We start from the raw sequence: 18,432 nt of genomic DNA, 5'->3' as shown, positions 1-18,432 counted from the left end.
ACACCTAAAGCCATGGGGAACCAATGGACACAGAACCCTCACAGTCCACTAACTCACCAGGGCCCTCTCGGGAGAGAGGTGCCAGGGATAGGCTGCTGTCAGTGTCATCACACTCCAGGATGTCAGTGTCATCTCCATCTTCCTTAGCCCCAGGGAAAGACAGGGCCGAGCACAGAGGGAAATCCCGGAAGCTTCGCTACAGTCGTCATTGCACAGCGTCAGGCTCGGGTCGGCACCGGCACCTGTTATGATGCCCCCGAAGTGATCCTGCAGAGAGGAGACATCGACCTCCATCAGACTCGTGAGTCCCAACCATTCCCCACAGATACTGTTGTGGGGCTCCGAGCGAGTTCCGGTGATGCTGCCTTCTCCTCCTCCTCCATCTGTTCTGTCTTTGGCGGATTTTCAGGCGGAGCTGGACCACAGAGTGCAACTGGCAGTGATCCAAGTCTGCAGGGCATCAAACTATTGCTCCACTGGTACTTCCACTGGTGTCGGAGCAGGCACCTGCAATGTTGACACCGCTGCTGGAGCACCTCATTGACTTTCTGGGTGTCTTGCCTACGCAGCAGCTGCCAGTGCCTGGGGGTCCTTTGATACCCAGCGGCCACCGGTGCCGCTTCCATCTGGGGCAATTCCTATCGTGGGTTCCTCCGAAGAGGATGAATTGTTAGATGCCTTAGGCAGGAAGATGTTCCAGGGTGCTATGTTGATCGCCCATTCTCTTCCTACCAGCTATACACGACCCAGTATACTCAGAACCTTTGGAAACAGGTTCAGGATTTCTCTGAGCACCTTCCCCAGCAGCAGCAGGATGCCTTTTTGGCAGTCACCCAGCAGGGCCTGGAGTGTGGTAAACACGAGGTGTGGTCCACCTACAATGTGTTTGAGATGGTGGTGGCAGCAGGCATTGGTGCCCAAAGGATGGTGTGACTTTGAGCCTCTGATCTTCAATTAGCGGTCCAGGAAAAGCTTGTGGACCTGTGCTGTCCTGGCGAGAACCTGTTTGGGGATAAGATGAGGGATGCTGTGGCTCAGTTGAAGGATCACCATGAGACCCTTCAGCATCCCTCGGCCAGTACGTCAGTCCTACCATCCTCTGCCAGGAAATCTTCTCATCAGGGACCCAGGAGTTTCTTCTCTCGCTAGAAGAACTACTACCCTCCTGCCTCACAAGCTCAAACTCCACACGTGAGCTCCTGAGGCCACTCTAGGCAACAGCGCACCCCGAGACCTCAGCCAGCACCCCACGAGAACCCTGCTAAAGGGTTTTGCTTGGCTGTGGGGGGACATAAGCCAATCCACTGTACCCTTAATGCTGCGCCGTCCAGTCGGAGGTCAGCTGCAGTCCTTTGCAGATCGCTGGCCCCAGGTTACCTGTCCTTCATTTGTCAAGAGTACTGGTTGAACTTCATGGATGTCCCTGCAGACAGTCCTCTGCGCCCATCTTGGGGTCAGTCCTCTCATCAAGAAATTCTCTTGATGGAGTTCTCCACCCTTGTAATCACTAGAGCAGTCAAACCTATATCACTGAGGCAGTAGGGGCGGGGGGTTCTACTCCCGGTATTTCCTGATTCCAAAGAGAACAGGGGGACTCCACCCTATTTTGGATCTGAGAGCCTTGAACAAATATTTTCAAAAAGAAAAGTTCAAGATGGTCTCGCTGGGCACCCTGATTTCTCTCCTGAAAAGAGGGAACTGGCATTTCTCCCTCAATCTAGGACGTATATGCCCACATCGAGATCTTCCTTGCTCACGTGAAGTATCTGCAATTCCTTATGGGTGAGAGACATTTCCAGTACAGGGTTTTGCCGTTCAGCCTTGCTTTGGCCCCACAGGTCTTCACCAAGTATCTGGCAGTAGTGGGTGCGCACTTCCGCCGGCTAGGGATACATGTGTTTCCCTACTTGGACGATTTGCTGATTAAGAGCACCACTCAGGAGGGGGCACGTCAGGTAGTTGATGACAGAACCCAAGGGACTCCAGTGAAGTCCAGTCTCACCCCATCCCCTCATTTGAGCTTTATCGGTGCCCAGTTAGACATGGCTCAGGCCTGGGCCTATCTACCTCGTGATCGGGCACTTGCTCTGGCATCTCTTGCAAGTCTGGTCCACTGAAGCCGGCAGTCCTCTGCCTGCCTCTTGCTTCGCTTTCTGGGCCACATGGCCGCGTCTGTCCATGTTATTCCCTTGGCTCACTTGCATATGTGCAGGGCTCATTATACCCGAGTGCCATCGGGACTTACCACCAGGGTGTTGACGGTTCACACATCTCTGTACAGCCCATAGTGGGGGAATGGGGGGTTTCTTCAGCTGAAGCCTCCCCTGCAATCTCCTGTTGTGTCCTGGGACCTCAACACAGTGTTGGCTAATGCGAGATACTTTCAAGCCACTGCCCTCCTCTGATCTGAAGTACCTGACCTGGAAAGTTATCATCTTGGTTGTGGTCACTTTGGCGCACAGGGTCATCGAGCTTCAGGCATTGGTGACGTATCTGCTCCATACGAAATTCTTTCATGATAGGTGGCACTGTGTACTTGCCCTAAGTTCCTACCTAAGGTGGTGACTGATTTTCATCTTAACCAGTTAACCATTCTGCCCACCTTTCTTCCCTGACCTCTCTTGCACCAGGCAAACAGGCTCTGCACAACTTGGATTGCAAGAGGGCCCTAGCTTTCTAGCTTGATCGTGTAGCAGGCCACAGACAGTCTACGCAGCTCTTCATCTCTTTTGGCAAGAATAGATTGGGAGTTGTGGTTACCAAGCAAACACTGTCAAACTGGCTGGCAGATTGAATTTCCTTATGCTATGCGCTGGCAGGCCTTCAGCTTCAAGGCCATGTCAAGGTTCAATCTGTTAGGGCCATTGTGGCTTCGGTGGCCCACATGCAAGCAGTTCCCGTAACCAAGATCTGCAAGGCTGTGACGGGGAGTTCTCTACACACTTTTGCTGCCCATTACTGCTTGGACAGAGGTGGTCAACACAACAGCAGTTTCGGCCAGTCTGTCCTTCAGAATCTTTCTCAGCTGTAGAATCCAACTCTTCCTGCCTTGGGCCATTTTTTCAGGTTCAGGCTGTCTCCCTCTGTTACCAACAGCACCTGTGGGTTGTTCCCTTTGGCACCTGGTTGGGTGCCTGTTGATCTTACTCGTTTGGGAACAGCCTGTAGCTATGCATTCACCCATGTGAGAGGACTAACATCCTGCTTGTCCTAGGAGAAAGCAAAGTTGCTTACTATAACAGGTAAGAACAGATTTGTCCTCCTAGGACAGCAAGATGTTAGTCCTCATGAAACCCGCCTGCCACCCCATGGAGTTGGGTTTCTCCTATGTTTATTTTATTTTTTCATAATTCTATGTTATGAGACTGAAGAGGGACCCCGTGTGGACGCATTGTTGGTGGCATGTTGGGCATGCTCAGTGTGCAAGTCAGTTTCTAGAAACTTTGACATAAGTTTTCCGTGCTGGGCTCCATCTGATGATGTCACGCCATGTGGGAGGACTAACATCCTGCTGTCCTAGGAGAACACATTTATATTTATTATTAAAATGTATGAATTGCCTAACACATCAAGCCTAGGTGATGAACAAGTGAACATACATAATCATAACACAATATTACACTACATACTCAAAGCAAACAGAGCATTAGCGACATCTTCAAAATTGTCATGAATAAAAGAATAAAACTAATATTATAAATATAAAACAAAGTTGATAAAGTAAAAAAAAAAAATAGATAAGCAATTTTGCTTTCTGTGGGAGACCTATGGACTATTGACCCATAAAGTCACAAGGATAGTTTTAGGTACAAATGCCACATTTCATCAGCCCAGTATAAAGAGTCTTTTGCAATAGCACAATATAGCAATTAATGTTTGACAACACAAAAGTGAAGTGAGCAGGAGTTGTGCTGTTAAGTATATTTAAAATGTCCCTGAAGAGAAGGGATATTGTGAAGGCATGTCTGATGTAACGGTATAGAAATGCTAATAAAATAAACTAAATTAATGCTATGGGTAAAAAGTAGAAAATGCTATTTCTGAATATATGTTTGGGCAATAGTGCCTACATTTTTCCATATAGAATGCACTTAAAGGTAAATTTTAAAATCCATGCATGGGTATCCATGTGTGCACGATATCCAGGGCGCGCACATGGACGTGCCAGTTTTATAACATGTGTGCATCAACGTGTGTGCGCCCAATTTTATATCTGGTGCGCATGTGAACGCGAGTGCCATCTCGTGAGCAAAAGGGGGGGAATCTTACAAGATGCACACTGCAACACAATAAGCCCTTTCCCCAGTTCCCTCCCAGTCCTCTCCAATAAAGGAAGGAACTTCCTAAACCCCGCTAACTACCCTTCTTTTTTTTGTTTGCCAACGCACCTGCTATTCTGTGCAGCAGCAACTTGTGCGTGCTGGCTGGATTCTGGCACGTGCTTCACTAGGATAGTGCCTAATGGTTCTATCCCGGACTGCCCCGCCCAGACTCCGCCCCCCAGCCCGCCCCCTTTTTCCTCAAGCCTGTCATCAGCGTGTACTGAGAGATACGTGTGCGGCCGCGGGTATTTGAAAACCCCTGCAGCATGCGCACGGCCCGGCCACACGTGTATCTCTCGGTTTTCATGCGTGCTGGGTTTTTAATATTGGGCCTTTAGGGAGTAGAGTGATTGCAAGGTCACCTGACATAACATAGAACAGCTTTTCAAAGCTTAACTCAAAATGTGTTCTTTTTCATAATTTTGGTGCTGAAAATGAAGTTATAAGTTTGAGACATTTGCTAGTCCTGATGCCTTGGTTTTTGTTGCTGAATTTGTATGTTAGTAATAGTGCTTAATTTCTGGACTCTTAGTTTAGGGACATTGATTTGGGGATTAGGCTTCAGTAAATTTGTCAGTTCTGTAAAAATGCACTAAGACATGTCCCCCTGCTGAAGAATGAGTAAACTGTTGATATTATGATGTACTTTGAATATATCATAAGATGAATAATAGTTTTCTATGGTGAGTATTGTATAATACAGTATGTCTTCAGTGGCTATAAAAAGTCTACACACTCTTGCAAAATGTTCATCTTTTGTTGCTTTGTAGCCTGGAATTAAAATGCATTAGCACAGTGTTTGTTCCATGTATCCTCACATCCTATCTCTATCGTGCAAAGTGAAACAATATATTTCATAATTCTTTAAAAATGAAGTAGAAATAAAAACAAGTTGTCCCAGCGTTCTTTTCACAGCTCCCTGTAGAAAGGCACAGATCTATGAATGGGTATTAAAAGAATTGCAAAATCCTTGAATATCTCTCTGAGCATAGTCAAGGCAATTATTAAGAAGTGGAAGGTGTATAACACCACTAAGACTGTTCTTGTATGAGTTTCCAGGACTCATGATCCACCGCTGGCCCTTTCCAGTCCATGCCTTGTTAGCACTTCCGGATGACATCACCAGTTTCATAGCCAGCATAAGAAGAGGCCCCAGAGGTGGATAGTCTTCAAAAGGCCTGCACCTTCAAGCGACCTGGCTTTGATTTTATTTTTTCCATGATGGATACATATTTGGCTTTCTTTCCTTTTATTATGTCTTTTAATTAGTTCTAGAAGGTCCTCTTGATTATTAATATTATGGCATAAATTCCTATTACTGGAAACAGCCGATATGACTACTTTCATCAAAGTAATTTTCTGTCTCACATCTATGATTTGAGGTAACACCTTAATTTATCCTAAATGTTGTCCAGCTATATGCATGGAGAGAGCATCATCCAAGCCTATTAGAATGGGCCCTTTTAATATATGCTCTTCAGATTCTAAATATGCTGTGATTCATAATGTTTTAGATTATGATGTGAAACTTTTTTGTATTACTGAAATGTTAAAATATGAAGATCAATTTTGTGTCCATCAACCGTGTCTACTTCTCCTTTTATCAGAAAAACAGAAGGGAGAGGAGTAGCTATTACATTTAATGAGAATCATAAAATCAAAGAGGAGTTAAGTTATTTTTATTGAAGCCTTACTCATTAAAATATTGTTCTTCCACTTTGGCTATTAATAGTATGTAACTCATGGAATAAAACTATTCCTTCAGGTCATTCATGCCTCTCTGCTTTAGGGAGCTCTGCCAGCCATGCTTAAAGGTGCAATGGTTCATCCAATTCTGAAAACATTAGAATTTAATTTGAATGACACACACAACTATCATCCAATCTCACTACTCCCCCTGCTTAGGATAATTGAAAAGGTAGTCCTTAACCAGTTAGAGGAATTGCTAGATAATAAACATTTTTTTACATGATGCACAATTTGGCTTTCAACCAGGCCACAACACTGAATTACTGTTACTTTCATGTTGGGATATTGTAAGGAAAGGATTTGATGAGGGTAATCAGTATGTTCTAGTGCTGCTTGATCTAACAGCAGCTTTTGATACGTTGAACCATCTCATTTTGCTAGGAAGTCTGAAATCACTGGATATCTATGCTGAAGATTTTTCATGGTTTTATTCTTTTTTGACAGAGCGCTCCTATATGATGGCAATTGGTAATTTTTGCTCACAATCTGTTCTAGTTACTACCTGAGTCCCACAGGGGTCCACATTATCTTTTATTCTATTCAACATGTACATGTTGCCATAATGTGATCTACTTTCTCGGCTAGGCTTGACCGTTATGTTATATGCAGACGACATATAGTTTCTTCTTCCGGTTTCTCCCTCGCTAAGAGTCCATGTTCACCAGGTTATCATACTGTATGACCAATAGTAGCTCCTGGCTAACAGACAATAATCTGGTCTTTAATCTCAAAAAGACAGAGATCATCTGGTTGTCTCAAACTTCCACTGCTGGTATTCCAGAGTGGTGGATATTTGATGATGCTCACATACCAATGAAATCTTGTGCACGAGATTTGGGTATGCAGATTGACTCTTCTCTGTGCTTTTGCCCCCAGATTCAATCTCTGGTATAGTTCTCCTTTTTCAAGCTTCTACTACTTCGTTCTGTCAAACCATTCTTAAATGTATTAGATTTCCAGATAGTGACCCAAGCTGTCATTTTTATTACCTCTCGACTACTGAAATTCTCTGTATTTGGGCTTGCCTATGTCATCGCTGAAGGCATTACAATTAATACAAAATTCTGCAGCTAGGCTGATTACTGGTCTTCTTTTATGTTCCAATTTTACTCCTGTGCTTATGACTCTCCACTGGCTTACAATCTGGTATGTGAAATTTTAAATTTACACTTGTTTTTAAGACCATTAACGGGCTTTTACCTCTGTTTCCCTGCATTGGATTACTTACCAACCTGCTCGCCCATTATGAGCTGCAGCTAAATAGCTGCTTAGGATCATATCAAAAAAACAATAAGATTGAAGGAATCTTGGGACTGGTTATTTCATGTTACTGGTCTTATGCTCTGGAATGAGCTCCTTGAATTTTTAAAAAAAGGAGCATGATTACCTGTGTGTTAAAAAACATTCTCAAAGGCTATCTGTTTAATGGAGGTGATATAGGGCTAGCATCCCAAAGAGAGAAGTAGGGCATCAGGATCTGAAGGGATAACTAGGTCTCTTTGGTGATGCTTTAACGTCTGCATTTTAATTATTGTGATGTCCTTTATTGTTGCAAATTTTATGTATATTATGTTGTAACCTGAGTTTTGTAGATCAGCAGAATATTAAATGCTTTAAAAAAAAAAAAGATTTGAGTGTTCAGCTAGCAACTAATTATTGTTGGCGATTTTAACATGCATGTTGATGATCCTATTTGGGAGACAATCTTACATTTCTGGAAGTTTTTAAAGATCTTGACTTTATTCAATATTTGAAAACAACTACACTTGTAGCAGGGCACATGCTTGACTTAATTTTTTCCCTTCCTTCAGTTGATAGATTGCTGTGTCCTCCTCCATAATCTTTCTTGTGGTCTGATCATATTTTCTACAGAGACACACCTGACCTTGTGCTCAGTGAAGTCCTAAAGTTGAATTTTATTTTAAGTTAGACATTTAGGGTGCTTTTATTGCTATCAATTTTTTCTGCATTATCTGTGTTTGCATGGTTTGAAATCTTTCTCTTTTTCCTACTTATATCGAATACTAAGAATCCTTGCAAGTCTTTATTTAAGTAACTTTATTAAACGGCAAAAAAAGTATTTTATTCCCTCCCACCCTACCCCACCACCACCGATCTCTACAGTGTTATTTTTTTCCTTAAATAGTTCTTCCAATGACTTAGGTTAAGTGAATAATATAAGAATTAAGTACCAATTTCACAACTTGTATATTAGTCACTATTAGCAAAATGTTTAACAATTGTGCATATTGCCCAATTTGCCTTCAGCTGTCTGCAATGAAAAAGGAGCTGACTCTTCTGAAAGAGGATTTGTCCAGCTTTCAGATGAACTCCCCTTCCTTGCTTTATCCAGAATATCTCTCCCAGCTCCCACAGAGGATTCAGAAACAGAGGAATAAATGGTTTGCAGTGGGCTCTGGTAGAACCATACCTGTGACTCCGGGACACCCAATTTTCCCAACTTTGCAGTATCCTTTATATCCACCTCCACTCCCACAGATAAATCAGGCATCCAGGATTCAGAAGCCCAGGAATATTAGGATTACAGTGGGCTCTGGCAGAATAAGGCCTATGATGAAGAGACATCCGCTTTCCCTGCTGTTACCCTTATATAACATGTTTTCTAAACTGGAAAATGATGCCCAGCAATAGACTATGAAGTAATGTCTGAAAAGGAAGTAGTGCACCCAGAAACCCTTTAACATGATCAAATGTCATAAATAAAAAGTTTCTTCTGCTGGGAGATTTGGTCGTCAGAAGAATCAAATTGGAAACTCACTTTGATGGGGAAACAAATACCTTTCGGGATCCTCAGGTAGTCGAAATGCAAACCAGGTAGTCAAAACAATTATAGAAGAAAGTAGGGACTCATATCAATGTTGTCATCCATCTGGGGACCAAGGACCTCGATAGAAATGGTCTCCATGCAGTACAGAAAGATTTCCAAATTCTAAAGAAGATGATTAAACACATGATAAAGATTGCCTTTCGGAAGTATTATCTGTTCATGGAAAGGGAAAGGCTATGCCATATAAATTTCAATTCCTGGCTCAAAGCCTGGCTGGGGGGAATGTATGGAGCAATATGGTAAAGATGAACTACATTTGTTTGTGGCAGGAAAGAAGATGTTAATTGAGAAATTCAGATCATACATCATCAGGTGTTTAAACCATAGAGCAGGAGATGGCTCACCCCCCAAGCAATACAGGAAGTGGGAGGAGAAAATATCAAAATCAATCAATTCTGAAAAGCAGAAAATGTGTCTAGGAAGAGCTGCAAACCAAGGAAGAATCACAAATGCTTGTAGTCTGGACAGTAAAATCCCAGACCTGCAGGCCCTAATGGTGGAGGTGGACTTGGACATTGATGCTGTTACATCGACATGGTTCACTGAATCACATGATTGGGATAAGGCCATCTCTGGCTACAACTTAAGAAAGGACAGAAAAGGGGGATAAGTAGTTCTTTTCAAAAATATATTCAAGCTACTGAATTGCAAAGGACACAGGGTAGAGAGAGAAACATTATGGATTGCCTGAAAAAAAAGATGGTGCTTCCGTTTTTACTGGTGTGATCTGCAGGCTTCCAACTCAGAAGAACTGGGTAGAGATCTGGTTGAAGACATCTAAAAGGTGGGAAAGAAGGAAAAAGTGTTGCTTATTGGAGATTTTAATCTGCTAGATGTGAATTGGAGTATCCTTTCTGTAGAATCTACAAGAAGAGTTAGTGGATGCCCTTCAAGGGGCTCTACTCAAGCAAATGGTAATGGAACCCACAAGGGAGGGTGTGAAACTTGACTTACTGCGCACTAATGAGAATGCCTGTAATGTACAGATAGGTGACCACCTGAGCACCAGTGATCATCAGATGGTGTGGATTGATATCTTGAATAAGATTCAGAGAAGTCACACACAGACCCAAATTTTGAATTTCTAGAATATGGACTTTTGTCAAAATGGGGACGCACCTGGAAGGAAAAACCAGAAGACTAGGAGAAAAAGGGTGAGGTGGAACAGTGGGCCAAATTTAAAAGTATCTATTACAAAGGAAACAAACGTATATGTTAGAAAAGTAAACAAAAGTAAAAGGAAAAAGAAACCAATCTGGTTCTCAAATGAGGTGGCTGAAACAAATAGACAAAAAGACCAGCGTTCAAGAAGTATAAAGGATCCCAAAAAGAGGATTACAGGGAAGTATACCTGATGAAACTGAGGGAGATGAAAGAAATCAGGAAAGCAAAAGGTCAAGTGGATGAAAGGATTGCTGAAGAGGTAAAGCGAGGTGCAAAATATTTTTCAGATATATCAAAGAAACAAGGCCTGAAGTGATATAGTGAAATTGAAAGTGACAAGGAGCAATGTGCAGAAAGATATGAAGAAATGACAAAAATATTAAACAAAAGCTTCAGTTTGGTATTCACTAAAGAAGACCCTGGAGAAGGACCGTTGCTGGTTGACAAGAATATAGATGGTGGGGATGGGGGTAGACAGAACTCAGTTTACTGAAGAGAATGTATGGGAAGAGCTAGGAAAACAAAGTGGACAAGGCCATAAGGTCGGAGGAGATACATTCAAGGATACTAAGGGAACTCAGAAATGTGCTAGCAGGTTCTGCTGAAAGACTTGTTCAATAGATCCCCGGAAGTGGGAGTAGTGCCACAAGATTGAAGAAGAGCGGTTGTGGTTCTAATTCTCAAGAATGATAGAGAGGAGTTTGGAAACTACAGACAGGTTAACCTCACCTTGGTGGTGGGAAAATTAATGGAGACTGTTGAAGGAAAGAATAGTGAACTGTCTTCAATACAGTGGGTTGCTAGACCTGAGGCAGCATAGGTTCACCAGGGGAAGGGCCTGTCAGAAGTATCTGATTTTTTTTTTTTTTTTTAATTAGGTGACTAGAGAATTAGATCAAGGAAATGTACTCAATGTGATTTACTTGGATTTCAGCAAAGCTTTGGTTATGGTCCCGCATAGGCTCATGAATAAAATGAGAAGCTTGGGAGTGGGCACCAAGGTGGGGGAGTAGATTACAAACTGGTTGACTGACAGGAGATGGCATGTAATGGTAAATAGAACCTACTCTGAAGAGAAAACAGTGTTAAGTAGACTGCCGCAGGGATTGGTTTTAGGACCGGTTCTTTTCAATGTCTGTGAGAGACATTGAGGAAGGAATAGATGGTAAAGATGGTCTATTTGCTGACGATACTGTATCTGCAATAGAGTGGACAAGCCTGAAGGAATAGAGAGAATGAAAATTGATGTAAGAAAGCTTGAAGAGTTGTTGAAGATTCAGTGCCAAGAAGTGCAAAGTCATGCATCTGGTATGCAGTAATCCAAAATAGCTATATGGGTGATGGGGGTTGAAAGACTAATGTTCACAGACTTGGGAGAGGGATTTTGGGGTAATAATGTCTGGCAATATGAATGCAGTGAAGCAATGTGACAAGGCGATAGCTAAAGCTAGGAGCATGTTGGGCTTCATAGAGAAAGTAATAACCAGTAGAGATGTGAATCGTTTTTCAGCGATTAAAATTATCATCCGATACTTTCAATATCGTCTTAAATCGTTAAAGACCACAATACAATAGAAATTCTAACGATTTATCGTTAAAAATCGTTAAATCGTGTTAGTGCGCACTAACGGGAGTTAGTGCGCACTAACAGAAAATAATACAAATTGACACTTTCCAGGTCAGTAAAGGTCAGTTAGGAATGAATATGTATTCCTATTGGCTGGCTGCCCTCTTATCTATTGATGTTACCAAGGTTCCCACTGACGTGATGGTTGGGGGGATGGGAAATGGAAACTGTTGGTAGCTTGACAAAAACAGTAATGTGATCAGTCAATGTGACTAGAACTTGTGCCCTATTCCTGATACCGGGAGTGTTGTGATCTTCCTGCAGGCAGTGCCCTATCCCTGATACCAGGGGTGTTGTGATCTTCCTGCACACAGTGGGAATGGTTAATAAAACGGAAAATGTCATAATGCCTCTATATCGCTCCATGGTGAGACCACACCTTGAATACTGTGTACAGTTCTGGTCACCGTATCTCAAAAAAGATATAGTTGCAATGGAGAAGGTACAGAGAAGGGCAACCAAAATGATTTATTTATTTATAATTTTTATATACCGACATTCTTGATAAAAATATCAAATCAAATCGGTTTCCATTGAAACAGAACAGTCGCAGCTATGGCGTTACATTGAAACAAGTCGTCAAATCATTAAGTAACAGGTGAATATAGAAAAAAATAATTATAGATAAGCAATTATAAATAAAACCATTATAGATAACAGTTGATAATAAATAAACAGGTCGTCAAAAAACGAATGAATGACAAATATAATGGGGTGGCATAAACAGTGGAAAAAAGCGATAGATAAAGTAAGGCGTCTAATAAATATTGCTATGAGTAAGCGGAATAGAAAGGGCGTGGTGGGGCCCAGAGGAATCGGGTGGCCATGAGGAAGGAGAGGGTTGAGAAGCTCAGGCTGAAAGATGGATTGAGAAGATCTGGATGAAGGATGGTGAAGAGGAAGAGCGAGGAGGGGGTGGGATGAGTGGCATTAAATCAGGATCGGGGAATATGCTAGAGAGGTTGATCCTCTCTATGGATCGAGGGATATGCTAGAGAGGTTGAGTCTCTCTACGGGGATGGAACAGCTCCCCTATGAGGAAAGGCTGATGAGGTTAGGGCTTTTCAGCTTGGAGAAGAGACGGCTGAGGAGGGATATAATAGAGGTCTTTAAGATCATGAGAGGTCTTGAACGAGTAGATGTGACTCGGTTATTTACACTTTCGAATAATAGAAGGACTTGGGGGCATTCCATGAAGTTAGCAAGTAGCACATTTAAGACTAATCGGAGAAAATTCTTTTTCACTCAACGCACAATAAAGCTCTGGAATTTGTTGCCAGAGGATGTGGTTAGTGCAGTTAGTGTAGCTGGGTTCAAAAAAGGTTTGGATACGTTTTTGGAAGAGAAGTCCATTAACTGCTATTAATCAAGTTTACTTAGGGAATAGCCACTGCTATTAATTGCATCAGTAGCATGGGATCTTCTTGGTGTTTGGGTAATTGCCAGGTTATTGTGGCCTGGTTTGGCCTCTGTTGGAAACAGGATGTTGGGCTTGATGGACCCTTGGTCTGACCCAGCATGGCAATTTCTTATGTTCTTAATTAGCTTTGATGCTTTTGACGCAACTACAACATTTCCCTCTGCCCCAGTGCGGGGGTCAAATGGGGAAGAGAAATTGGATTCAGACAGCTAACGCTGGGCCCCGACTTTTACATTCCAGAATACTGATGCACAGACATTAGGGAAAAAGCACAAAACTGCTCCTATGGCCAATCCAAAAGTAAATTATGTTCAAGCTGTATTGTCTGAATTATCAAAGGAACAAAGATTATAATGGTGTCTATTGATATGAGTGCAGAATTTCATTTAATGGATCATTAAGTTCTTCATGCTGGAAAGAAGAAATAGATATCTCAGGGGTAGTTTTTCATTGGTTTAACTCGTTTCTTTTAAATAAACTTTTTACGGTGAAATGGAACAAAGATTTTATGAGTTTTCTTGTATAGTTTTGTCAATGGCGAAGCAGATTTCTATCAGATTATTGTCTTGTTTGTTGCATATGATCCATATATTGAAACTTTTTCAGTAAAATCTGATCTTATTGCTATTTCTGCTGCTCTGTTCTAACTGGGATTGACTGTTGCAACTCCCTATATTTGGGAATTACAGAAGTTTAAATGCATAGGCTACAATTATTACAAAACACAACTGCTCGCATCGTCTTTGGAGTGTCAAATTTTGAGAATATTGCTCAAACAGCTTCATTGACTGATAATTTTAATTTTCACTATTTTTAAGCTTCACTGTTAATATACCTTCAACATGCCTTAAACAGGGGTGTCTCCCATCTATAAACCATCTAGATCATTGTAAATGGAGTTACTTAATTTATCAGGTCCTTGTGAAATCAGACTACACAGCATACTAGGCTGACCTTTATTTAGTATCAGGTTCCTCTGAGTTGGAACTCCTTATCTTTGGATCTTCATATGGAAACTACCTCAAGCTCCAGAAAATAGTTAAGGCTTGATTCTTTTCTAAATTATTTGATTTGATACTATTTATTAATAAATCATAATTTGTATATTCTTTACTGCATTTTATTGAGTGCTGGCTATTTAGTATGGGTATTTCTTTGGGCTTTTTATTATGATTATTAGATGTAGATTCCATTGTTTTATCTGTTCTGTTTGAAATTATTTGTGTATTTGTTTTAAATGTAAACCAATTTGATTACCTTAGAAAATTGGTCTGTGTTATAAAATTGCTATTGTTAAATCAGGCCGTTCCTCTCAACTGGATGACTAAGCAAGAAGGATTCTAATCAGGGAAGCAACCAGAAGGCCAGTGGCAACTTTGAAAGAGCTACAAGCTTTCATGGCCAAAACTGGTAAAATGTACATGTGACAATATCCCAAGCACTCTATCTAGCCTGTTTGGTAGGATGGCAAGAAAGAAACCATTAATCAATGAAAGTCCACCCTGAATCTGGTTTGAAGTTTGCAAAAGAATACTCGAGCAATATTGCAGCCATGTGGCAAAAAGTTATGTTGTCTGATGAAACTAAAATAGAACTTTCGGGCATGAATGAAGTGTGTTAGGTTTGGCAAACCCAATATAGCACATCACCTAGAGGATACCGTCCCTACTGTGAAGCACACTAGTTTGCAGCACCATGTTACGGGGCTGTTTCTCATTGGCAGGGACTGGGTCACTTGTCAGGATAGAAAGGACACTGCATTGAAACATGTACAGCAAAATCCTTGAGGAAAACATGGTGACCTGTGCCAAAAAAAAAAAAAAGCTGAAACTGGGACAGAAGTTAATCTTTTATCATGACGGCCTGAAGCACACAGTCAAGCTATACTATAATGGCTAAGGAACAAAAAAGTGAATGTCATGGAGTGGTCCAGTTAGAACCCTTATCTTAAATTCAAAATTTGTGGTATGACTTCAAGATTACTGTCCGCTAAAGCTTGAACAGTAAAGAAGAATGATCTAATATTGAGAAACCTAGGTAACATGGAATAGACTTAGTTTTTGGGTACTTGCCAGGTTCTTATGGCCTGGATTGGCCACTGTTGGAAACAGGATGCTGGGCTTGATGGACCCTTGGTCTGACCCAGTATGGCATGTTCTTATGTTCCTACAGACTCAAAGTTGTAATTGTTGCCAAAAGTGCTTCTGCCAAGTACTGAGTCATGGGAGTAGAGATGTATTCAATTATGGGATTTTAGTTTTGTTTTTTTAGATGTGTGTATGCCTTGTCTTCCCAATAAAACATTTTTAATTCTGAAAGGTGTGGCATATGGTGTGTTGATGAATGGAAAAACAAATCCTTATTTAAATGAATGCAATTGATTCATTAATGCTACAAAATGTGAAAAATGTTCGAAGGTGTAGACTTTCAATAGCCACTGTATAGATACTAGATATGCATGTTTCCCTTTCTCTGTATTGCAGGTTTCAGGACAAACTGATGATTCAATATTGTGTCCCAATTGTGGAAAGGAGAAGAAAAATAAAAACAAATGCCAAAACTGTGGTGATTTACAAAGATACTCCCGTCAGCCCGCAGCTTTAAGTGAATCCATGGGACTTCTGTCACGACCTGCTATTCATCGGAACTCAACAGGGCAAAGTTCACTCAATACAGGCTTGAAGGCAAAACGGTTTTATGGTGCATTATTTGCGAAGGATCCTATTGATGATGATCTAGAATCAGAAGATAAGCAGAATTTGCTTATGGCAAATGGAAAAGTTAGACTCTCAGTTGGGACAAATGTACCTAAAAATGCAAGAAACACGAGACACAGGGGTTTAAGACCATCTGATCTGAATGACCCAAGTAAGTATGTTTGTCTTGTTAGTTAGCATCAGCTAACGTAGGTAATGTTCCTGAAGTAGTAATAGTTATTTTCTGAATTGATCTTTAGTTGCAGTATAGCATAAAAATTAATATCAATATTGCAATATGTCTTTCTGAAAAATAACCAAGAAACAGTTTGGTATGATAGCCTTGGGCATTTATTAAGAAAGTAAGTTGCTCATAACAGAACATAATATGGCTGCTTAGTACCTGTAGTCTTATGCAGAGTTCGAAAATACTTTTCTCCAGATTTTCTCAAACAGTTTTTATTTAATTTTTCTGAAAGTTTTTGTGATGTATTCTGTTTTCTTCCAACCTAATTACTGAATTTAGCCTAGGAATGTATTGTTAAGAGGAGCTTGGTTTTCCCCATGTTGAGTAGGAATTACTTGAGCAGTAGTGTTTTGTTAAATTTGTTTGTGATCCTGATTTCGGTTCTAACTGGGCATTCAGGGGTACATTAAATGAGGAATTATTCTGTAAAGATAGTGTTTACAGAGCAGTTTGCTAAGCTTATATTCAAGTTTTGTGATTCCTGTAAGTCCCATCCAGCTATTTAATGAATATTTTATTAGCCTCATTTTACTTTCTAGTAGATCCTCTATACAGAAGCCTCTTGAGACTATAAAATCTTCCAATAGGATTTTAAAGTCACCGGTTTGCAGATATATTAGGACTGTGATACCTCTTAAAACACTAATACTGTTAACGCCATTTAAACTTTGTATTTAGTGGGGTTTGAGGATATTTAGGCCAAGGCAGAAATTCCTAAATTCCAAAATGGTTTTTGGGAAAATGGAAGTCAAACCTCTAATAGGCTAATGGAATATTGTTATTACCTTTGTGATTCTTAGTATAGACTATGCAACTCGCCAACTTTAAAACATCTCAAACTCATTTTTATAAACTTTCATGTAATTTCCTTTGTGCTTTATTTTCTCTCTTCCATATTTTTATCATTTGTAAATTGTAAAGTGGCCTGGATTGGGGAACATATAGGTCTTGAATGAATGAGTAAATACATAAGGGCTTGACTTTTAAAAGCATTTGCATGCGTAAAACAGGGTTTTACTCAAGAAAATGCACTTTACTCTAGTAGTGGGCTTTTGAAAATTACTACAATATGCCATTGAATTGTCCATAGGATTTACTCTCACATAAGTGCACTTTACTCGTGTGAATGGCTTTTCAAAATTGCTACGATAGTATGTTACATTTACGCGTGCAACTCCTTTGAAAATTACCTCCTAACTTTGCAGCCTGGCTTCCATATACAAAAACAGAAAATATATATAGTGATACATTTTTATTGGACTAACTTTCTTGAGAAAAAGTATTCTCTTGATCAAATTTGAATTAATGACTGCAAGGGGGGACAGTAAGCAAATCCACAGCTCTCGTACTAAACTTTCAAAAGGGAAACGTTGATAAAATATATGATAATGTCAGAGGTCTAAGAAGTAAGATGGGGCAATTAGAATGTAGAGCAGTGAATGATGACATAAACTTAATTGGCATCTCACAGACATGGTGGAAGGAGGACAACCAATGGACAGTGCTATACCGGGCTACAAATTATATCGCAAAGACAGAGAGGAGCACCCGGGAGGCGATGTGGTGCTTTGTCTGGGATGGCACAGAGTCCAACAGGATAAACATCCTGCATGAGACTAAATGCAAAATTGAATCTTTTTGGGTAGAAATCCCTTGTGTGTCGGGGAAGACTATAGTGATAGGAGTATACTACCGTCCGCCTGGTCAAGATGGTGAGACTGATAGTGAAATGCTAAGAGAAATTAGGGAAGCTAACCAAATTGGTAGTGCGATAATAATGGGAGACTTCAATTACCCCAATATTGTCTGGGTAAATGTATCATCGGGACATGCTAGAGATATAAATTTCCTGGATGGAATAAATTACATTTTTATGGAGCAATTGGTTCAGGAATAGACCAGAGAGGGAACAATTTTAGATCTAATTCTCAGTGGAGCACAGGATTTGGTGAGAAAATAGGATAATGCATAAGCGTTGGCAAGTTAAATGTAAGACATTGATAAGACAAGCTAAGAGAGATTTTGAAAAGAAATTGGCCGTAGAGGCAAAAACTCACAGAAAAAGTTTTTTAAATATATCCGAAGCAAAAAGCCTGTGAAAGGAGTCAGTTGGACCGTTAGATGATCGAGGGGTTAAAGGGGCACCTATATAAGGCCATCGCGGAAAGATTAAATGATTTCTTTGCTTCGGTGTTTACTGAAGAGGATGTTGGGGAGATAACCTTCTCCGTAATGGGTTTCATGGGTAATGATTCAGATGAGCTGAAGCAAAACATCGTGAACTTGGAAGATGTGGTAGGCCTGATTGACAAACTGAAGAGTAGTAAATCACCTGGACCAGATGGTATACACCCCAGGG

The 18,432-nt window shown here is 40.9% G+C and overlaps 1 protein-coding gene across 14 annotated transcripts in view; it reads left to right on the top strand.

Moving 5' to 3' along the window:
• Positions 1-18,432, top strand: part of SENP6 (SUMO specific peptidase 6) — a 448,534-nt gene that overhangs the window by 210,504 nt on the left and 219,598 nt on the right. For all 14 annotated transcript variants that reach the window (XM_029595592.1, XM_029595591.1, XM_029595594.1 and 11 more), the window contains one exon: positions 15,614-15,998. In XM_029595592.1, coding sequence (XP_029451452.1) covers positions 15,614-15,998 — 385 coding nt within the window. The remainder of the gene's footprint in view (positions 1-15,613; positions 15,999-18,432) is intronic.

Source organism: Rhinatrema bivittatum, chromosome 3 (genome assembly GCF_901001135.1).
Source record: "Rhinatrema bivittatum chromosome 3, aRhiBiv1.1, whole genome shotgun sequence".
In the NCBI taxonomy this organism is placed as follows: Eukaryota; Metazoa; Chordata; class Amphibia; order Gymnophiona; family Rhinatrematidae; genus Rhinatrema; species Rhinatrema bivittatum.
This window is presented reverse-complemented; position numbering and strand designations above follow the sequence as displayed.